This window comes from Centruroides sculpturatus, unplaced genomic scaffold, assembly GCF_000671375.1.
Source record: "Centruroides sculpturatus isolate CEXI.00-Female unplaced genomic scaffold, Cexi_2.0 scaffold282, whole genome shotgun sequence".
Lineage (NCBI taxonomy): Eukaryota > Metazoa > Arthropoda > Arachnida > Scorpiones > Buthidae > Centruroides > Centruroides sculpturatus.
This window is the reverse complement of record NW_019384528.1, coordinates 409,660-434,692: the sequence shown is the minus strand read 5'-3', so window position 1 is coordinate 434,692 and position 25,033 is coordinate 409,660. Positions and strand designations below refer to the sequence as shown.

Below are 25,033 nucleotides of genomic sequence, written 5' to 3'. Positions count from 1 at the left end.
AAAGTATTTTACCTATGAAAAAAATGAATAATAAATCTGATTTTAAATAAGGATTTAACAGCATGTTTTTTAATTTTTGGAACCTAACCCCCTTTTCGCACTAGTTCTTTGTACAAAAACTCACAACTCACCACACTTATATATCAAACACGTACACTGAACCAATAAAAAACCAATTTACGAGCTAAAAAGCTAAAGGAACCTGAGGAAGAACCTAGAAGAGGTTCGAAAACGTTTGTTTTTGTTTCGTCGTTCGTACCACACATTATATTGGTTCAGTGTACGTGTTTCTAGTTCTTTGTTTCGTATAACATGGATTTGCATAACACAGCAATTTTTTGGAATTTAACTCCCGTGTTTGTTATATGGGGGTTACCTGTACTTAGGTCATAGAATCAAAAAAAAGCATTACATTTATTCATTTAGATTTATTAATATTTAACTTATAAATTAAGAATATGCATTTAGAAAATATCAGTAACAGTAATATAAATAAGTAGAAATCCAAAATTATATTGAATTTACATTTATAAATATTTTTTTAATGAAGGGAAAAACATGTCTAAGTATATTTTCCACAGCAGCACTCAGTCGAAAAAGAAAAACATGACAGAAAAAAGAAAAAAGCATGTTATTTGTAAAACCAATTGATATTTCAATTTATATATTTGAATTGAAAAATTCGGTCTATAAAACTTATTATAGACTAAATTTTTAGTGAAATTAAGTTATTGTGAACCGCTGGGGAGGATGTAGGTCTCCTGATCTGGCAACAGGTTGCTAAACCTTCTCACTGTCAGGATGGATTAAAATTTTTCCTTTTTCCTGCTGTAACGGGATTTAATGTTTCGGGTCGAGTAGTGGAGGGAGGAGTGCTGTCGGTAAGATGACAGGCTATATAAGAGTAAAAGAGGACACCAATTTAACAAGGAAACAACGCTTTATTAGCTACATATACACTACAATAACCATTATCGAGGGGAAAAATCTTGAATCCCTAAAACGTGAAGGGCTGAGAGAGAGTTCACAAAAATTTGTTCCATACCTCTTTCTGATGATAATCCTTTGAGGAAAATATATATTTCTCTTTGAGGAAAATACGATTAGATGTAATATTCGTAGGACACAATATTTGTAGGATATAAGATTCGTAGGACACAATATAACTGTTGATGAACGATTCCCCCAAGAGGGGGAAGCAAGTGGCTTTTATAGTTTCATCGTGGGAGACTGGTCATGTGATTAAGTGTTATGAGGTAAAAGGTATGCGAATGGGTCAAAGTTGTCCCCGGGCCCATGCTAACTATCAACTTTGGAGTTGGAATGTGAGATTAGTTTCGAAATGGACGGATGTTTACTTTGAACGAAAGGGGAGATTGGAATTTTTCCCTTTTTTAAGTTAGATTTTAGTTTAGGTTTTAAAGGAAAACTTAATTGGGGGTTTAGGAAACTGCGTGATATTACTCGGAAAATTCGGTAAAAATTTCGGATTTCACATCATTGTCAACATAATATTCCTCTTGTGATAGCTAAAAGTTTTTACTATTATATTAATAAGGTGTTTAAAACTTAAGAATAATTTTTCAATAAAAACTAGGTCATTATAAGGATAAACAATGTATTGCCCATCATAAAAGGTAAATAGGTACATATGAGAATTTAGATTACATAATAGCAAATAGCAATACACACAGATACTGTTTTGGATAGAATAATTTTCAGGTTGAAACACTTAAGGGAGGTAAATAAAATATTAATCAGCTTGTAAAGTTTGAATTGGAATGAATGATTTTTAGATCAGTATAAGCTATAGTTTAAGATAATATCTGGAATAGCAAGATAGTGATAAATAGAAGGTTATGTGAAACAGATTCCTGAGATAGTTCTGCATATAGCAAGAAATTGCAAAATGAAGTCGCCTAGTTTAACATTAAATGATTATTATTATTCATGTAATCAAGCTAAAACAGAAAATTGTAACATTTAAAATGGTTACTTAAATGTTCTAGTACAGTAAGAACAAAAGTATAACTGAATCAAATGATTGATATCTGTGTACACAACGTAGATAAAATTTTTACTCAAATTCTTAACTATTTTAAGTTCAGTAGAAACTAAGCAATAGTATAAAACTCATCTGAAATGTTTGGGACCAGAAGTATTTTGGATTTTAGAATATTTGTATCTGATTTGATTAGTCTGATTTGAAAAATACAAAAAACAAATTTTCTTAACAATCCATAGTCTCAGTCATCATTGACAAACACACACCAAAAAAACTTATCGCGCACACACCCTTCACTTACATACTACCTTTTATTTGAGGCCATATCTCTAAAAAACTAAATTAGTTTAAAATGTCTTCTTGGTGACAATACCATAAATTAAAACAAATAGTTCATTAAAGATGGCCAAGGGTAAGTACAGTCAGCAATAAAATGTTGTCTTTTGTAAGTGAAGATTTTGTTTTATGTTTGTCAATAGCGACTTAGACAACTGATTGTAAGGGCAAAACTTTTTTGTCTTCAGTGTAATTTTTACTATTATCGTAAATTATCGTCTGCCGTTTTTAATGATGTATTCCAGAAAATCATTCTGGTTGTCAAACAAAGTCAAAACAGTGGAACATTCCCAATGATTTGTAGAATTTTGCATTGGTAATGCCATGTCAGTACTATTAAAAAAAACTTGGTTTTGAAGTTTTCACTTTTTGGAATTTTTGTTAAAGGATTCTCAACCCATATAAAGTCAATGGGATATAAAAATCACTTTTTGATTAAAAAGAAAATCTAGCTGACTGTTCAAAATATTAGATAGGTGGTAATAATCTGTTTCAATACCAGTAGTTCACAGTCAGATTACTTGTTCTGTGATGCTGTTTTCACTGAAAATTATATGAGCTTGCTATCATGCATCTCATATAAAGTATAAATAAAATCCTTTTCATAATACATTTTATTTAAATTTATTTAAGTGGAGAATACAGTTAAGGCAATTGTCAAAACCTTAGTCAAATGTAAAATTTAAATTTTAAAAAGTTAACAATAAATGTAAGCATAAAATATTTTTTTTGTGTAAATTTATATCTAGTTTATAGAAATGTGCCAAAAACATTAATTTTTTTTTTACTTATTGCAGATTGGTAGTAAATTTTCTACATTTTGAAATGATGACAAATATTTAGAAATAAAAGTTCTAAATAGTTGATTCAGTTTATATGAATATAGGATTATTCACATTTTTCTCATTTTATTTTAGTTTTCTTACACATTAGTTTTTTTTTCCTCTTCTAATATTTCACTACCCCAAAAAACTTCTTAAACTAGAAAAAACTTCTATAATCAATAAATTGAAGTTTATAAANGTTATGTAAAAATTTAGCTATTTAAAAAACTTTTTTTACATTCAGCTTTTTGATACTTTGATTTTTAAATCTTGCCTATAAGAAAGCAGTGTTGTTTTAATTTAGATTTTAATCTTTATATATTATTTTTTAGTATGCAACTGTTATCAGAGAAGGCCAAAAATTTACCTTTCCTGCTGAAGAAGTTGTTGTAGGAGATATTGTTGAAGTAAAAGGTGGAGATAGAATACCTGCTGATATAAGAGTTATTTCTTCCCAATCTTGTAAAGTAGATAATTCTTCTCTGACTGGAGAATCAGAACCTCAGACTCGTTCTCCTGAATTAACTAATGAGAATCCATTGGAAACCAGAAATTTGGCATTCTTTTCTACCAATTGTGTGGAAGGTAATCTTTATTTTTATTATTTTAATTGCTGTACAGGGTACTTTTAGTAAGATTGGCCTAACTTTGAGAGGTGATAGAACATTGGAAAAAACTACCTTTTTCCCCCTAATTAATCTATCTCAAATGCTTAGAGATAGAGAGGTGCTACAAAAAATTTCTTTAATCTCTTAAACAAAAGATATTTAGTTGAAATTTTTGTGTATGGATTTTGCTACAGGAAGCATACTGGTATTTTGTGTATGTGTGGAATGGAACTATGGGGGTGACACATTTTTGTACAAAACATAGTATGTGACACCACTGAAAAACTAAATTTGATGTAAATCAAAGTAAGTTACTTTTGCTTTTTTATCATAAAACACATTGTGTTTTAAGTAATCATACATTTCCTGCAGTCCTGCAAATAAATAAACAACAAAATAGTGTGCTAAAATTGATGGTGTTTTTTCTTAAAGGTTTGTGTGAAATTTGTTTACACAAACTTTTATAAAAATACCTGTTCTGTAACAAAACCTATTCTTCTCTACCAGTTATGTGGAAGGTAATCTTTATTATTATTATACCAAAAAAAATTTCAATGAAATACAGTATCATGTATTCTTTTTGAGAGATTAAAAAAATTTTGTAACACTTTAACCCACCCTTTATCTTAAACTATGCATTTTGGGATACCAGCTTTTTTCCTAATTACTTATTTTTTTGATAATCTTTCACCTTAAGTTTGATTAGTTAGAAATATCTTTTTCTTAATCTAAAATATAATTAATAAAATTTATTTATAATTTAGTACAGTAAGACCCTGCTTAACACAGGGGATGTGTTCCTAGATAACAGCACTAAGTGAAACAGCGTTAAACAAGGTCATTTTAACATAGAGTAAATAGGGATAGAAGAACATGTGACTAAAAAGGAACAAATTTTACTTCGTTATATTATTATACAAATTAATATAAAAATATGTTAAATAACACACAAACAGGCACACAGAAATGTAAAGTTCATTTTTTGTGAGGAAGGTCCTGACTTTTCTGAAATTCTTGTTCTTTTGCAATAAAGTCATGAAGCTTCATTTGTTGCTGTTTTCTTTCCTTAAGCAAATGTTGGTAGCGGAAGATTGCATCCAAAATGCCTTGTTTTGCTTTTGCACTCCTTTCAAAATCTGGATCATTCGCTACAATTTGATCAGTGATTTCGGTTATCTTACTAAACTTTTACTAAGAAAATCTGTAGAGAAATTCTTTGGGTTCTTTGTTTTCATAATCTCAATTTTCCAGTTCCACATGAATTCCATGTTCTGCCAGTTCCTGAAGGTCGTCTCACCAGAAACCTGCTGTAACTCCTCAATATCCTGCTCATTTATATCTCCTGGTCCTGCTATGTCAATTAGGTTGAGTTTAGTCAACCTAACGATACAGCAATAGGCTCTTCTTGTTGAGAATTCTTGGATACCTTCAGCCAAAACATCTTCCACACTTTGTCTGTGCATTTATCAGTTAATTCTTGCTAAGCAAAGTCAATATTTCCTATTGCATCCATGATGATATAGTTTTTCAAAATTGCATCAAACAAACATAGATTTAAAGAAAGTACACCTTTTTGCCACCTTTTGCTGATTGGTTCGTGTTCACAAATAATCGTATTATGTACGAATCAATGAAATGCTGTGATAATTTAAATCAGCGTAAATTTTGAGCTTTTTGTAGGCTTTGAGCAGATGTGTTAAGCGAGGCAGTGCTAAACAGGGTCTTACTGTGTGTGTGTGTGTATACACTCACAGTAAGACCCCGTATATATATGTATGTATATGTGTGTATATATATATATATATATACACCAAGGGTGGACAAGCAAAAGTTCAGTGGGAGCCGAAATGTAGGTTTTGCAAAATGCATAGGAGCCGCAGTTCTGAGTTCTGTATTACTTTATTCTGTACCACAGTTCTGTACTGCANATCCCATTGTAAAATTTAATTTTGCGTTTTAAATAATAAAATTATATTTTCATTTATCCCTTTTAGTCTGATCTTAAAGGATATAATTTTAAGAATTTTAGTACTGGTTCTTTACATTTCTCATCTGTTATTAGAAATGGTTATGATAGAATAATGGCTATGCTGTTAAAAAAACCATTTATACAGCATAAAATAATCTTATAAAGATAATTGAATTTTTTTGCGTCATTACTCACAAATGTATTTTATATTTTCAAGAAAGAGCTGTATCTCACTGTCCATAAATACATGTGTAGAAATGCTACTATTTTAATATTTTCAGATCTAACACAGGACTGTGTGTGTAAAAACCAAGCAAATTACTTTAAATGTTCTTTTTAATATTGACTAATCAATTTTTACATATGTAATTACTAATCTGTACAGACAAATCAGTTTGAATTAGTGTACAAAAAGACTTATTTATAAATACTTTCTTTGTATAATAATAATAGCAGCTATACAGGATGTTTATAAATGAATGGTGTGGTTTTAAAAATTATTATTAACTCTATTTATTACCTTATATGGGTAAACCTTACAGCATAAGCAGTGGCATTGTCCAAGTTTTTTATGCATTAATCACAATCCTTCAATATGTGCACCCATGGTCACATGACACACATCTACACAGTAATCAAATTCTTCCCTTACACGGTGTAGCATGTTCTGTGGTGGTCTGCAGTGCATGCTTTATCCAATCACACAGTTCCTCAAGGGACATGGGCATTGACGGTACATAAACTCTGTCTTTAACAAACCCCCACAAAAAGAAATTGCAGGGTGTTAAATCTGGCAAATGGGGTGGCCAGGGGAACAGATTGTTGTCTGCTGTTGCACCACATCCAATCCAGCGTTGGTGAAGAACACGATTAAGAAGCTTGTGTACATTCCTATGAACTTGGACAGTTGCTGCTGCTTATGCTGTAAGGTTTGCCCATATAAGGTAATAAATAGATTTATTATTAATTTTTAAAACTGCACAACTCATTTATAAACACCCTGTATAGTGTTAAAGAAATCCGTTATTTCAGTTATCTCTTACAAATGGGAAAATAATTGATGCTATTTATTAATTTTATTTAAAAAATTTTTAGTCAAAAAAGTTTAAAATAAAGGACTTAAATATCCCACCATAGCCAAAATTAAATCTAGCTTTTTCTTTAAAACATTCAATTAATTAAGAATTTCAAATTAATATATGTCCCTAGTTATACTGATGAATAAAAACTAAAACTATGCAGATTGAGTTATTATTTAGATGTAGAACAAATTTCTTCTTTAATTAATGACTTAGAAAATCTGTAGCTGACTTCTTAATATTTTTGCAATTTGTGAAATAATACTGTCTTTGATTTTAAAAATCTAAAAATAATATAAATAAAATTAATTTTAATTTATTTATGTAAATAAAGCAAACAAAATTCTCACACACACACTGTAGACCATAAAAGGATAATTTCCATTATTGTCCACTTTTGTAAATTTTAATCAACTGTTTTCCAAATTTTGACAGTATTTTGATTAGTAAAGACTCCTAAGAGTAATATGAGCGTTATCAAAATAAAATTTCTGGAAGTTATCAAAATAAAATTTCTGGAAGTTATCAAACTAGCAGAATCTGTTGAATACAATAAAAACAGCTAACTTAGTTTAGTCAATTGTTTTTGAACAATTGACTAATCTGTTTGCAGTCATGCCAAACAGTTCCCTTCCTCAGTTTGCAGGCTACAGCATAATAAGTCACAATATGGTTTGTATTTAGCATGCTGAATTTTAATGTCAGTTTAACTCTACAACATTATTGAAATTGAAAAAAACTTTAGTCAGACTGAAATATAAGTGGAGGTTCTAATGTAGGTTGAGAACATTTTTATTTTATTCCCCTTTAAAACTAGGAAAAATTTGACTAATATTTTGACCAATATAACAATTTTCTTAGCAGAAATTTGTATACATTATTTGAGGAGAGAAGTGTTTTCTTGTACTTCTGAATTAGACTACATGGATAACTTTAGTATTTGTACAATACAATCAAAATACATAGACAATCTATAAATATTAATCATGCAATCTTTACATTTTTTTGAATTGGCAACTTTTTCTTTTATGAATATTAAGTGCATTTTTTTATTTAATTCTTGTGCATATGATTTTTATTTATTTGTCGAGTTTAGTAATCAGGGACTCTTAGGCCTCTTTCCACTCTGAGTGAATTAAGTGGCCTTTACTTATACTACTAGTAGTATAAGATTGTATTATTTCAAAATCACAAACAGTAAGATGATGTAAATTGCAATCCTCATTATAATTTGAATCTATAAATAAATGCAAATTTAATAAATTGCAATTCTTAGAAATTAGGCAAGCTGCTAAATTCTTTTTGGAAAAATTTCAGGCAAATTTGTTAGCAAAATTGAGATATGGTGCAATTGTTTTTATTAAGTGCAATAATATCTTTATTTTTATAAATTAGCTAGTAAAGTTTTGATTAAAGATGATAAAGGGAAATTAAAACTTTCTAATATAAGTATCTATAAATTCAATCCATTTATCAGATATATAAGATATTTCAAAATTAAAGTTAATTTTTTTTAAATTTTGCTTTTATATTTAACATATTGATACTAAATGTTATCTGTGAATATTACAGGGTTTGACATCTCAGCAAGCGAAAGAAGTCTATGAACGTGATGGTCCAAATTCTTTAACACCACCAAAAAAGATACCCGAGTGGGTGAAATTCTGTAAAAATCTATTTGGTGGATTTTCTTTGCTTTTATGGATAGGAGCAGTACTTTGTTTTATTGCATATTCTATTCAAGCTAGCACATTTGAAGAACCTCCAGATGATAATGTAAGTTTAACTATTACTTTGTATTTAGTAATTTAAACAAAATATTTGTGTGTCATTTAGAAATACAATATTGTTAAGGGTTGGTTGTGAAAGTAACCATTTAAACAATAAAATAACTGCTTTCTTGTTGGGATACCAGCTACATTCCAATTAGAAATTCTTGGAAATTCCGTAATCTTGCATCTGCAGGTGTATAGGAATGATACCAGTAGTTTGATACAAAAATACGGTTTTTATTTTTTTTGGTTGATTACATACATAACTAGATGCATTTTGGGTCGCCTTACATTTTACAGTCCCTCATCAGTAACTAAAATTAAAAGCTAGATATAAGTACAAAATTAATTAAACATAAAAACGATTTAAAGACTAATTGCCTATTATGATTGCAGAAAACATCCATAACCTAATTTACTGTATCACTCCATATCATTTGCTGTATGTATTGGTGAAATATGTTGTGTATCAAATTTGCATACTTTCATTTTTAATAAGACTGTTGATTCAGTACAAAATAAGATAATAAAACTGAACATAATAGTAGTATCATTTTTGTGTTTAATTTTGTACATATATAACTCCTTAATTTAGTTACTGATGAGGGGCTGTAAAATGTAAGGTGGCCCAAAATGCATCTAGTTATGTATGTAATAAACTAAAATAAACACAAACCGTAGTTTTGGATTGTTGAAATACCAGTAGCATTCCTATACACCTGCAAATGCAGGATTATGGAATTTCCAAGAATTTTCTAAAAATAACTATATGTGGAACCAGTTTAGCATTTTTATTAATCTATAGAATAAGTTATGCTTTTTGTACAAATTACTTTGACTTGGTAGTTAACTAACAGCCAGTTAGCTGAAAAATTCTTATTGTTACCAAGGGCAATAATAAACAAGATTGTATGAAAGCGTAGAATAAATTGGGAATTTTGACAAAAATATATATTAGATTTGGTAGATGATATCTAAAATTTGAAAAACAGAATCCAAAAGAATCTTGTTCTGTTAATACATTCCATTTTTACTGGATTTAAAGTTTTTTGGTATTAATATCTACAGTATTTTAATATATGTACTTTATAATGAGATGATTCTTATAAAGTAAGATTTACTCTTGACAACTAATGTAAAACTATATAAATAAAAACACACTAACCTTGAAACCTGCTCAGCAGACTGATGAAAAGTCCAGAAAAAAGCAAACACTTTCAGTCTACATCTAAGATTTGCTTCAGGTTACAATTATCCAGAAATGGGATGCCACAGGCTTTGATATTCAAAAACAGAATTTGCAGAACTCCAGAGAAATTCAAATTTAAAACCAAAGGTTGACCAATGGAATGTGCTCAAACGTAATGTTGTAATATGGTTTTATAATGTCTTATCAAATAGGGTCTACATTGCTTAGAAAATTGCTTTTCTTAAAGTTTATATGCCATTCTTGATGTCTGCTTTAAAAATTTCAAACACTTCCAGTACTTTGGTGATCCATTTCTAATCAAAGTTGCTTGTTGTAAATTAGGTTGAATTTCATTGTCACCTGTATATTGAGAGGGTGGTGGTTTGCCTCCCTTTTCCTGTATCTGAATTGTGCTCAGTTTGTTCTATCGAGAGCTTTCTCAGACAGTGTATAACTGAGCACAAATCAAATACATATAAAGGGAGGCAAACCACTGCCTTTAAACTTTGAGGTAAAGTAGATTTCCCAAGCAATGCAAGCCCTATTTGATGAGACATTATAATAGCACATTACATCTATGCTTGAGCACATCCCATTGATCAATCTTTGGTTTTAAATTTGAAATTCTCTGGAGTTCTTCTGCACATTTTGTTTTTGATCATCAAAACAATGTGCAGAAGAAATTCCATCTCTGGAAAATTGTAACCTGAGTAGGTCTTAGACATAGACCAAAAGCATTTGTGTTCTCACTCTCTCTGTCTGCTGGGAGAATTTCAAGGTTAGTGTTTTTATTTGTGTATTTTTGCCCAGTTTTAGTGAGGATTGAACCTTTTTAATGTAAAATTAGCTCTTTAAACCATAATAAAGTTTTTTAAAATTTACAATTCTTATACAAAAGATTTGATCCTTTTGAAAAATATTGTTAATATTAGTATAAACTTATATTCAGACTGTTTAAACAAGGTTATACACATTGGAATCAGAGTTGGTCTGCTATTTTGTTTTTTCACTAATCTACAGAATAAATTTTAACCACTCAAAATTGGCTGGTTAACTTAGCCATCAGTTTATCCCAAAGAATTACACTTGAAACCTTTTGAGGATAATTCTGTAGATTAAAGTGCAATTAATCTTGAGATTAAAACTTGTGCAACTGTTTTATCTAATTCAGTTTTATCAATAGACAAAATATTATTATTATTATTAGAAAATTTTATATAAATTCAAAACAAGGAAAAACAGTTTAATTTAGATTTATTATTAGACTTGTTTGGTTTGCTTTTGATCTGCATTAGTTGGTTATTAGTTTAGTTTAGGTATGTTAGTTTCATTCTTATTTTCACTTGTCTTGTAAACTTATGTAGAAATAATAATCAGTGTAAGGAATGAGAGAATGTATTTTATTTTACAAAAATAAGAATGAATAAAAATACTAAGATCAATTTTAGTAGTTTCCTTTTTCATGCATATTACTAACACAAATTGCTTACACCAAATTGATTTTGAAATAGCATTAAACACATTCAGTGCATTCAACAGTTATGCAACAGTTGAGCAATTGTGGAACAATGTTTACATGATTTTTCACAATAATTATAATCTGATAATTTGCTGACAGTATAAATTTTAAAATGATTAGCAAAGTGGGTTTTATCTTATAGCTGGACAGGCATAAATTGTAGATATGATGGTCTGATGATGTCAACTGTTATGTAGCTGCTATGTGCTGGATGTACTGGACATACTGCTTAAATTACCTAAATGGTTACTTTTTGAAAGATTCTAGTTTTTCAATTTATTTTCAGTCTCACCTGTCATCTAAAGCCCTGTGCTTGTATTTAAAACAAATAAAACATCTTTCATATTCATTTACATATTCTTAAATTATACTTTCAATCATCATCTATGACTTTCATACATTTAAAAATTTTACAGTATTTTATTTCAAAACCATAAGTGTTCAGAAAGTTTTTTGAAATAAACCCCTTTTCCTTATATTCAGATATTTTAAAATATACCATTGTTTTGAATTTAGTGATTTTTTTCTGAATCTCTAAGTTGATGTTCACAAAGAAATTAAACAAATTAACATTGCATATAAAAGGAACCCCTCTATATAACACCTTACTCAGGAACACCAACTGACAAAAAGACATCTTCATGGAGTATATTTTGTTCCTATAGTAAGTAATTAACAAATTCAACAAAAATTGAGAGTACATAGACACCACTACCCATCCATTAAGCTTTTAACTCAAAGAACATGTGACTTCCATTAGAAAGGGTCTAACAAACAATGCACTAGCAATTTTTGCCACATAGATGTTCATGTTGCTCGTAAGGAAGCTCACATCTTGTATTCTGCTTGGAAGTTGACCTGTATGAAACGGCTTGAAAAACTATAAAAATTTATAAAGCAATTAAAATAGCAACAGTCATTTATTACAAGGACAATCTCACTGGCTTGATGGTTCTTTTTGGTCTACATTAATGGATGCCATACATTCACAAACTTTATATAGACATTTGTTTTGATACATGTGTATCCACTGTGATGTATGTGGCTGCAACCTATAGAATGTTTTATCTTTTAAAAAATGTTATTCTAATTTACATTTTTCTGTTGAATATATTTAAAACTTGATAACTGATTAACATTGTCAAAAACATTAGTTTGGTCATTAAAATAATTTTTGATGTTGTATTTGATTTTAAGTGTACAAATTATGAAAAATATGGAAGTTATTTTCATTTCATGAGAGTTATGTAAGGATTATTGCTTACGAAATTTGATCATATAAATTGCAATATATGAAATTGGTAAACAAATAAAAAATCGTTTAGTTTGACTATTTTAACATGTACTGAAAGGATAAATATTATTTAGAAGTTCATATTATAAAAGTGATTTATTGATGATCATATTTGCAGTATATTTAAATTCTGAATAAAGTTTTTTTTATTATTTCTCTCGAGAAATACATACATTTACAAATAATTTAAAAATATTTGATTTCTTTAGTTATATCTAGGAATAGTTTTATCCACTGTTGTGATTGTTACTGGATGTTTTTCTTATTACCAAGAAGCAAGAAGTTCAAAAATTATGGAATCTTTTAAAAATATGGTTCCTCAAGTAAGTAGACTAAAAATATTATCAATTTTTTATAATAATTAATTGGAAATTCTAAATTTGTGAATAGTTTGCTCAATAAATATTTTGTTAAAGCAAAAATCATATACAGTATTATGTTTTAAAATTAAAAAGAAATAATCAGTTTAGAATCTTATCTTTGTCAGATCAATATTTGTATTTAAATGTTAACATCAAAATGTGCACAATGTTTACATGAATGATTACAATATAAAAAATTTAATTTTAAATCATAATTTTTTGTTACAGAACAATTTCCAAGATGAGTAGCTATTTTTAGCAAATATGTATATTGTGATTATGCAATTATTTAAATTGCCTGTTATATGTTATGTAAAAATTTAGCTATTTAAAAAACTTTTTTTACATTCAGCTTTTTGATACTTTGATTTTTAAATCTTGCCTATAAGAAAGCAGTGTTGTTTTAATTTAGATTTTAATCTTTATATATTATTTTTTAGTATGCAACTGTTATCAGAGAAGGCCAAAAATTTACCTTTCCTGCTGAAGAAGTTGTTGTAGGAGATATTGTTGAAGTAAAAGGTGGAGATAGAATACCTGCTGATATAAGAGTTATTTCTTCCCAATCTTGTAAAGTAGATAATTCTTCTCTGACTGGAGAATCAGAACCTCAGACTCGTTCTCCTGAATTAACTAATGAGAATCCATTGGAAACCAGAAATTTGGCATTCTTTTCTACCAATTGTGTGGAAGGTAATCTTTATTTTTATTATTTTAATTGCTGTACAGGGTACTTTTAGTAAGATTGGCCTAACTTTGAGAGGTGATAGAACATTGGAAAAAACTACCTTTTTCCCCCTAATTAATCTATCTCAAATGCTTAGAGATAGAGAGGTGCTACAAAAAATTTCTTTAATCTCTTAAACAAAAGATATTTAGTTGAAATTTTTGTGTATGGATTTTGCTACAGGAAGCATACTGGTATTTTGTGTATGTGTGGAATGGAACTATGGGGGTGACACATTTTTGTACAAAACATAGTATGTGACACCACTGAAAAACTAAATTTGATGTAAATCAAAGTAAGTTACTTTTGCTTTTTTATCATAAAACACATTGTGTTTTAAGTAATCATACATTTCCTGCAGTCCTGCAAATAAATAAACAACAAAATAGTGTGCTAAAATTGATGGTGTTTTTTCTTAAAGGTTTGTGTGAAATTTGTTTACACAAACTTTTATAAAAATACCTGTTCTGTAACAAAACCTATTCTTCTCTACCAGTTATGTGGAAGGTAATCTTTATTATTATTATACCAAAAAAAATTTCAATGAAATACAGTATCATGTATTCTTTTTGAGAGATTAAAAAAATTTTGTAACACTTTAACCCACCCTTTATCTTAAACTATGCATTTTGGGATACCAGCTTTTTTCCTAATTACTTATTTTTTTGATAATCTTTCACCTTAAGTTTGATTAGTTAGAAATATCTTTTTCTTAATCTAAAATATAATTAATAAAATTTATTTATAATTTAGTACAGTAAGACCCTGCTTAACACAGGGGATGTGTTCCTAGATAACAGCACTAAGTGAAACAGCGTTAAACAAGGTCATTTTAACATAGAGTAAATAGGGATAGAAGAACATGTGACTAAAAAGGAACAAATTTTACTTCGTTATATTATTATACAAATTAATATAAAAATATGTTAAATAACACACAAACAGGCACACAGAAATGTAAAGTTCATTTTTTGTGAGGAAGGTCCTGACTTTTCTGAAATTCTTGTTCTTTTGCAATAAAGTCATGAAGCTTCATTTGTTGCTGTTTTCTTTCCTTAAGCAAATGTTGGTAGCGGAAGATTGCATCCAAAATGCCTTGTTTTGCTTTTGCACTCCTTTCAAAATCTGGATCATTCGCTACAATTTGATCAGTGATTTCGGTTATCTTACTAAACTTTTACTAAGAAAATCTGTAGAGAAATTCTTTGGGTTCTTTGTTTTCATAATCTCAATTTTCCAGTTCCACATGAATTCCATGTTCTGCCAGTTCCTGAAGGTCGTCTCACCAGAAACCTGCTGTAACTCCTCAATATCCTGCTCATTTATATCTCCTGGTCCTGCTATGTCAATTAGGTTGAGTTTAGTCAACCTAACGATACAGCAATAGGCTCTTCTTGTTGAGAATTCTTGGATACCTTCAGCCAAAACATCTTCCACACTTTGTCTGTGCATTTATCAGTTAATTCTTGCTAAGCAAAGTCAATATTTCCTATTGCATCCATGATGATATAGTTTTTCAAAATTGCATCAAACAAACATAGATTTAAAGAAAGTACACCTTTTTGCCACCTTTTGCTGATTGGTTCGTGTTCACAAATAATCGTATTATGTACGAATCAATGAAATGCTGTGATAATTTAAATCAGCGTAAATTTTGAGCTTTTTGTAGGCTTTGAGCAGATGTGTTAAGCGAGGCAGTGCTAAACAGGGTCTTACTGTGTGTGTGTGTGTATACACTCACAGTAAGACCCCGTATATATATGTATGTATATGTGTGTATATATATATATATATATACACCAAGGGTGGACAAGCAAAAGTTCAGTGGGAGCCGAAATGTAGGTTTTGCAAAATGCATAGGAGCCGCAGTTCTGAGTTCTGTATTACTTTATTCTGTACCACAGTTCTGTACTGCAATTTTATTATATAATATAAAACAAATATTGAATTTTTTTAATAAACATATTTTCATAAAATTGTGGAAATAAAATTGTAAAAATAATAATAAAAAGCAGAAATTAACATTTTCAGCAAGAGCTGCATTTACCCATGTCTTATATATACTAAATTATAAATTTTTAGAAAGTTTTATTATTCTTTAGATTAAGAAAAAGATATTTCTAACTGGTCAAACTTAAACAAATATATATATAATTTTATTGTGTTTTAATATAAATTATCAATAATATAATGTGGATTTCAGTTAAATTCGAAGACTATAGTCATAATTTGAAAATTTCTGATTTCATTATTTCTCTTTAATAATTCACTTCATTCTCTGTTGCTGAAGTTATATATCAACTTAATTTCTTAGTTCAGTTTTGTTTCCAGTATAAATAAAATCATTGTTTGTGTTTAATGTCAGACTTAAGGATAAGTTAATGCCAAATCTATTTTTGCAATAATAATTGTAATTGTTGTTAACATAATTTTTGTTGTTAATTTGATATATTTATTAAATGAAAACTTAAGACTGAGTGATAATAGCGAGGTTGCGGTTGAAGTTTTCATCTTTAAAGCGTCAACATCGAACATCGAGCACCGCTATCTTGTAAGCAGCACTTGACATTCAAAGTTCACATTTTACAGATGAAAACTTCGGCTGCAATCTCTAATGAATTAACATAATCTCTTAATATATAATAATTTGTCTTTCAAAGAATATTGACATTGCTGTATGCTTTCTAAGTTTTGATCTGCTTATTTAAAAATGTATTATATTTTTTCACACAGAATTTAGTACTACTATAACTTCAGCCATATTAAATATGTATTTATCAATTAGAATATAAAGTTTATTATTACAGGTGCTGCACGTGGAGTTGTTATCAATACTGGAGATAGGACTGTTATGGGTAGAATTGCTAATTTAGCATCTGGTTTAGAAATGGGTGATACACCAATTGCCAGAGAGATTGCTCATTTTATTCACATTATCACGGGTGTTGCTGTATTTTTGGGTGTTTCATTTTTTGTCATTGCATTTATTTTGGGATATTACTGGCTTGATGCTGTTATTTTCTTAATTGGTATTATTGTTGCAAATGTACCTGAAGGATTATTAGCAACAGTTACAGTAAGTATTATTTTAATCTCAAGTATAATTTAATTAAATTGTGGATTAAGGATTGTACTTCTTATTGTTTTTAGGTATGCTTAACTTTAACTGCTAAACGTATGGCATCTAAGAACTGCCTTGTAAAAAATTTAGAGGCTGTAGAAACTTTAGGTTCAACTTCAACTATTTGTTCAGATAAAACTGGTACTCTCACTCAGAATCGTATGACTGTAGCTCATATGTGGTTTGATAATCAAATTATAGAAGCAGATACAACAGAAGATCAGTCTGGTAATTCTATTTATTTAAAATGTTTTTTTTCTTTTAAATGAATGTAAATTGGAAATTTTACTTTAGGACTCCAGTATGACAAAACTTCGCCTGGCTGGAAAGCATTATCTCGTGTAGCATGTTTATGTAGTAGAGCAGAATTTAAACCTGGTCAAGAAAATATTCCCATCTTAAAAAGGTTAATATAAGGTGTTACTGTTGTTGTTGTTTTTACTTTAATTCATACTTAAAATGTTCATTTGTTAGAGATTGCACTGGTGATGCTTCTGAATCAGCTATCTTAAAATGTATGGAACTTGCAATAGCAAATGTAATGGCTTATCGCCAGCGAAATCCTAAAGTTTGTGAAATTCCCTTCAATTCAACAAATAAATATCACGTAAGTATTTATTTCAATAATAATATTACATATGATCTTTTGAATACGTAATATTATCTATCCAAATAATTTCTCTGTAGGTAACTGTTCATGAAACAGAAGATACTACTGACCCTAGTTATCTTCTTTGTATGAAAGGTGCACCAGAGAGGGTGCTTGATAGATGCTCAACAATATTCATTAATGATAAAGAAAAAGTATTAGATGAAGAAATGAAAGAAGCATTTAATAATGCATATTTAGAACTTGGTGGCTTAGGTGAAAGAGTTATAGGTAGGTCATTAAAATATATTGATTTTACAGAAATTTGAATTTTAACAATAATTATAAATTTAAATTGTTACTCACTAGAAACAAAAATACTTGTTTTATTTTAAAATTGTTTTTTTTCCTCCTGATATTAAAATAACTTTAACCAATATATTTTATTTATGGAAGAATAAGTTGTTAAATTTTCATATACTGTTGCCTGAAAGTTAATCACTTAATCTACTTTTGTTGTTTAACTTGGTGGATGGAATGATATTAGACTATATGTGGAGCACAACTTTATTACTAGATATGAATACAAACATGCTCAACCCTTATTGTTTTCTACCACTTTAATATGTAGCTCTCTTAGGATATCAATGTAACAGTTACATTATTAGAACATGTACAACACAGCTGTTTATAACTCCTTGAGAGTAGTTTCCTAATCCTGTTGTAGGTTTGAAATACAGTAGAGCAGTGGTTCCCAACCTTTTTTCATTAGCGTACCCCGTGACATGNCCCTGTGCTTGTATTTAAAACAAATAAAACATCTTTCATATTCATTTACATATTCTTAAATTATACTTTCAATCATCATCTATGACTTTCATACATTTAAAAATTTTACAGTATTTTATTTCAAAACCATAAGTGTTCAGAAAGTTTTTTGAAATAAACCTCTTTTCCTTATATTCAGATATTTTAAAATATACCATTGTTTTGAATTTAGTGATTTTTTTCTGAATCTCTAAGTTGATGTTCACAAAGAAATTAAACAAATTAACATTGCATATAAAAGGAACCCCTCTATATAACACCTTACTCAGGAACACCAACTGACAAAAAGACATCTTCATGGAGTATATTTTGTTCCTATAGTAAGTAATTAACAAATTCAACAAAAATTGAGAGTACATAGACACCACTACCCATCCATTAAGCTTTTAACTCAAAGAACATGTGACTTCCATTAGAAAGGGTCTAACAAACAATGCACTAGCAATTTTTGCCACATAGATGTTCATGTTGCTCGTAAGGAAGCTCACATCTTGTATTCTGCTTGGAAGTTGACCTGTATGAAACGGCTTGAAAAACTATAAAAATTTATAAAGCAATTAAAATAGCAACAGTCATTTATTACAAGGACAATCTCACTGGCTTGATGGTTCTTTTTGGTCTACATTAATGGATGCCATACATTCACAAACTTTATATAGACATTTGTTTTGATACATGTGTATCCACTGTGATGTATGTGGCTGCAACCTATAGAATGTTTTATCTTTTAAAAAATGTTATTCTAATTTACATTTTTCTGTTGAATATATTTAAAACTTGATAACTGATTAACATTGTCAAAAACATTAGTTTGGTCATTAAAATAATTTTTGATGTTGTATTTGATTTTAAGTGTACAAATTATGAAAAATATGGAAGTTATTTTCATTTCATGAGAGTTATGTAAGGATTATTGCTTACGAAATTTGATCATATAAATTGCAATATATGAAATTGGTAAACAAATAAAAAATCGTTTAGTTTGACTATTTTAACATGTACTGAAAGGATAAATATTATTTAGAAGTTCATATTATAAAAGTGATTTATTGATGATCATATTTGCAGTATATTTAAATTCTGAATAAAGTTTTTTTTATTATTTCTCTCGAGAAATACATACATTTACAAATAATTTAAAAATATTTGATTTCTTTAGTTATATCTAGGAATAGTTTTATCCACTGTTGTGATTGTTACTGGATGTTTTTCTTATTACCAAGAAGCAAGAAGTTCAAAAATTATGGAATCTTTTAAAAATATGGTTCCTCAAGTAAGTAGACTAAAAATATTATCAATTTTTTATAATAATTAATTGGAAATTCTAAATTTGTGAATAGTTTGCTCAATAAATATTTTGTTAAAGCAAAAATCATATACAGTATTATGTTTTAAAATTAAAAAGAAATAATCAGTTTAGAATCTTATCTTTGTCAGATCAATATTTGTATTTAAATGTTAACATCAAAATGTGCACAATGTTTACATGAATGATTACAATATAAAAAATTTAATTTTAAATCATAATTTTTTGTTACAGAACAATTTCCAAGATGAGTAGCTATTTTTAGCAAATATGTATATTGTGATTATGCAATTATTTAAATTGCCTGTTATATGTTATGTAAAAATTTAGCTATTTAAAAAACTTTTTTTACATTCAGCTTTTTGATACTTTGATTTTTAAATCTTGCCTATAAGAAAGCAGTGTTGTTTTAATTTAGATTTTAATCTTTATATATTATTTTTTAGTATGCAACTGTTATCAGAGAAGGCCAAAAATTTACCTTTCCTGCTGAAGAAGTTGTTGTAGGAGATATTGTTGAAGTAAAAGGTGGAGATAGAATACCTGCTGATATAAGAGTTATTTCTTCCCAATCTTGTAAAGTAGATAATTCTTCTCTGACTGGAGAATCAGAACCTCAGACTCGTTCTCCTGAATTAACTAATGAGAATCCATTGGAAACCAGAAATTTGGCATTCTTTTCTACCAATTGTGTGGAAGGTAATCTTTATTTTTATTATTTTAATTGCTGTACAGGGTACTTTTAGTAAGATTGGCCTAACTTTGAGAGGTGATAGAACATTGGAAAAAACTACCTTTTTCCCCCTAATTAATCTATCTCAAATGCTTAGAGATAGAGAGGTGCTACAAAAAATTTCTTTAATCTCTTAAACAAAAGATATTTAGTTGAAATTTTTGTGTATGGATTTTGCTACAGGAAGCATACTGGTATTTTGTGTATGTGTGGAATGGAACTATGGGGGTGACACATTTTTGTACAAAACATAGTATGTGACACCACTGAAAAACTAAATTTGATGTAAATCAAAGTAAGTTACTTTTGCTTTTTTATCATAAAACACATTGTGTTTTAAGTAATCATACATTTCCTGCAGTCCTGCAAATAAATAAACAACAAAATAGTGTGCTAAAATTGATGGTGTTTTTTCTTAAAGGTTTGTGTGAAATTTGTTTACACAAACTTTTATAAAAATACCTGTTCTGTAACAAAACCTATTCTTCTCTACCAGTTATGTGGAAGGTAATCTTTATTATTATTATACCAAAAAAAATTTCAATGAAATACAGTATCATGTATTCTTTTTGAGAGATTAAAAAAATTTTGTAACACTTTAACCCACCCTTTATCTTAAACTATGCATTTTGGGATACCAGCTTTTTTCCTAATTACTTATTTTTTTGATAATCTTTCACCTTAAGTTTGATTAGTTAGAAATATCTTTTTCTTAATCTAAAATATAATTAATAAAATTTATTTATAATTTAGTACAGTAAGACCCTGCTTAACACAGGGGATGTGTTCCTAGATAACAGCACTAAGTGAAACAGCGTTAAACAAGGTCATTTTAACATAGAGTAAATAGGGATAGAAGAACATGTGACTAAAAAGGAACAAATTTTACTTCGTTATATTATTATACAAATTAATATAAAAATATGTTAAATAACACACAAACAGGCACACAGAAATGTAAAGTTCATTTTTTGTGAGGAAGGTCCTGACTTTTCTGAAATTCTTGTTCTTTTGCAATAAAGTCATGAAGCTTCATTTGTTGCTGTTTTCTTTCCTTAAGCAAATGTTGGTAGCGGAAGATTGCATCCAAAATGCCTTGTTTTGCTTTTGCACTCCTTTCAAAATCTGGATCATTCGCTACAATTTGATCAGTGATTTCGGTTATCTTACTAAACTTTTACTAAGAAAATCTGTAGAGAAATTCTTTGGGTTCTTTGTTTTCATAATCTCAATTTTCCAGTTCCACATGAATTCCATGTTCTGCCAGTTCCTGAAGGTCGTCTCACCAGAAACCTGCTGTAACTCCTCAATATCCTGCTCATTTATATCTCCTGGTCCTGCTATGTCAATTAGGTTGAGTTTAGTCAACCTAACGATACAGCAATAGGCTCTTCTTGTTGAGAATTCTTGGATACCTTCAGCCAAAACATCTTCCACACTTTGTCTGTGCATTTATCAGTTAATTCTTGCTAAGCAAAGTCAATATTTCCTATTGCATCCATGATGATATAGTTTTTCAAAATTGCATCAAACAAACATAGATTTAAAGAAAGTACACCTTTTTGCCACCTTTTGCTGATTGGTTCGTGTTCACAAATAATCGTATTATGTACGAATCAATGAAATGCTGTGATAATTTAAATCAGCGTAAATTTTGAGCTTTTTGTAGGCTTTGAGCAGATGTGTTAAGCGAGGCAGTGCTAAACAGGGTCTTACTGTGTGTGTGTGTATATACACTCACAGTAAGACCCCGTATATATATGTATGTATATGTGTGTATATATATATATATATATACACCAAGGGTGGACAAGCAAAAGTTCAGTGGGAGCCGAAATGTAGGTTTTGCAAAATGCATAGGAGCCGCAGTTCTGAGTTCTGTATTACTTTATTCTGTACCACAGTTCTGTACTGCAATTTTATTATATAATATAAAACAAATATTGAATTTTTTTAATAAACATATTTTCATAAAATTGTGGAAATAAAATTGTAAAAATAATAATAAAAAGCAGAAATTAACATTTTCAGCAAGAGCTGCATTTACCCATGTCTTATATATACTAAATTATAAATTTTTAGAAAGTTTTATTATTCTTTAGATTAAGAAAAAGATATTTCTAACTGGTCAAACTTAAACAAATATATATATAATTTTATTGTGTTTTAATATAAATTATCAATAATATAATGTGGATTTCAGTTAAATTCGAAGACTATAGTCATAATTTGAAAATTTCTGATTTCATTATTTCTCTTTAATAATTCACTTCATTCTCTGTTGCTGAAGTTATATATCAACTTAATTTCTTAGTTCAGTTTTGTTTCCAGTATAAATAAAATCATTGTTTGTGTTTAATGTCAGACTTAAGGATAAGTTAATGCCAAATCTATTTTTGCAATAATAATTGTAATTGTTGTTAACATAATTTTTGTTGTTAATTTGATATATTTATTAAATGAAAACTTAAGACTGAGTGATAATAGCGAGGTTGCGGTTGAAGTTTTCATCTTTAAAGCGTCAACATCGAACATCGAGCACCGCTATCTTGTAAGCAGCACTTGACATTCAAAGTTCACATTTTACAGATGAAAACTTCGGCTGCAATCTCTAATGAATTAACATAATCTCTTAATATATAATAATTTGTCTTTCAAAGAATATTGACATTGCTGTATGCTTTCTAAGTTTTGATCTGCTTATTTAAAAATGTATTATATTTTTTCACACAGAATTTAGTACTACTATAACTTCAGCCATATTAAATATGTATTTATCAATTAGAATATAAAGTTTATTATTACAGGTGCTGCACGTGGAGTTGTTATCAATACTGGAGATAGGACTGTTATGGGTAGAATTGCTAATTTAGCATCTGGTTTAGAAATGGGTGATACACCAATTGCCAGAGAGATTGCTCATTTTATTCACATTATCACGGGTGTTGCTGTATTTTTGGGTGTTTCATTTTTTGTCATTGCATTTATTTTGGGATATTACTGGCTTGATGCTGTTATTTTCTTAATTGGTATTATTGTTGCAAATGTACCTGAAGGATTATTAGCAACAGTTACAGTAAGTATTATTTTAATCTCAAGTATAATTTAATTAAATTGTGGATTAAGGATTGTACTTCTTATTGTTTTTAGGTATGCTTAACTTTAACTGCTAAACGTATGGCATCTAAGAACTGCCTTGTAAAAAATTTAGAGGCTGTAGAAACTTTAGGTTCAACTTCAACTATTTGTTCAGATAAAACTGGTACTCTCACTCAGAATCGTATGACTGTAGCTCATATGTGGTTTGATAATCAAATTATAGAAGCAGATACAACAGAAGATCAGTCTGGTAATTCTATTTATTTAAAATGTTTTTTTTCTTTTAAATGAATGTAAATTGGAAATTTTACTTTAGGACTCCAGTATGACAAAACTTCGCCTGGCTGGAAAGCATTATCTCGTGTAGCATGTTTATGTAGTAGAGCAGAATTTAAACCTGGTCAAGAAAATATTCCCATCTTAAAAAGGTTAATATAAGGTGTTACTGTTGTTGTTGTTTTTACTTTAATTCATACTTAAAATGTTCATTTGTTAGAGATTGCACTGGTGATGCTTCTGAATCAGCTATCTTAAAATGTATGGAACTTGCAATAGCAAATGTAATGGCTTATCGCCAGCGAAATCCTAAAGTTTGTGAAATTCCCTTCAATTCAACAAATAAATATCACGTAAGTATTTATTTCAATAATAATATTACATATGATCTTTTGAATACGTAATATTATCTATCCAAATAATTTCTCTGTAGGTAACTGTTCATGAAACAGAAGATACTACTGACCCTAGTTATCTTCTTTGTATGAAAGGTGCACCAGAGAGGGTGCTTGATAGATGCTCAACAATATTCATTAATGATAAAGAAAAAGTATTAGATGAAGAAATGAAAGAAGCATTTAATAATGCATATTTAGAACTTGGTGGCTTAGGTGAAAGAGTTATAGGTAGGTCATTAAAATATATTGATTTTACAGAAATTTGAATTTTAACAATAATTATAAATTTAAATTGTTACTCACTAGAAACAAAAATACTTGTTTTATTTTAAAATTGTTTTTTTTCCTCCTGATATTAAAATAACTTTAACCAATATATTTTATTTATGGAAGAATAAGTTGTTAAATTTTCATATACTGTTGCCTGAAAGTTAATCACTTAATCTACTTTTGTTGTTTAACTTGGTGGATGGAATGATATTAGACTATATGTGGAGCACAACTTTATTACTAGATATGAATACAAACATGCTCAACCCTTATTGTTTTCTACCACTTTAATATGTAGCTCTCTTAGGATATCAATGTAACAGTTACATTATTAGAACATGTACAACACAGCTGTTTATAACTCCTTGAGAGTAGTTTCCTAATCCTGTTGTAGGTTTGAAATACAGTAGAGCAGTGGTTCCCAACCTTTTTTCATTAGCGTACCCCGTGACATGTCAAATCTCTAGATTGTACCTCGTGACATGTCATATCTCTAGATTGTACCCCTCATTTAAGAAATTTAGTGAGTAACCATATTGTTAATTTTACATATTGTAACTTTAAATTAAAGGAAAAAAACCTAAAAGAAAAAATGTATAATAAAGTTGTGATTGTTGTAAGGAACATTTTTTATCTAATAATTTTTTAATACTATTAGTTTGTGATACATAATATATTATTTTTTCTGCCATAATAACTAACTTTTTTCTGTACCCCTAAACAACCTAT

At 28.9% G+C, this 25,033-nt stretch overlaps 1 protein-coding gene across 1 annotated transcript in view; it reads left to right on the top strand.

The window, feature by feature from the left end:
• LOC111622934 (sodium/potassium-transporting ATPase subunit alpha-like) overlaps positions 1-25,033 on the top strand; it is an 89,196-nt gene that overhangs the window by 40,670 nt on the left and 23,493 nt on the right. The window contains exons 5-13 of the mRNA XM_023365400.1: positions 8,409-8,597; positions 12,805-12,918; positions 19,382-19,495; positions 19,975-20,227; positions 23,069-23,337; positions 23,412-23,610; positions 23,677-23,788; positions 23,857-23,989; positions 24,070-24,262. Of these exons, the coding sequence (XP_023221168.1) occupies positions 8,409-8,597; positions 12,805-12,918; positions 19,382-19,495; positions 19,975-20,227; positions 23,069-23,337; positions 23,412-23,610; positions 23,677-23,788; positions 23,857-23,989; positions 24,070-24,262 (1,576 nt within the window). The remainder of the gene's footprint in view (positions 1-8,408; positions 8,598-12,804; positions 12,919-19,381; positions 19,496-19,974; positions 20,228-23,068; positions 23,338-23,411; positions 23,611-23,676; positions 23,789-23,856; positions 23,990-24,069; positions 24,263-25,033) is intronic.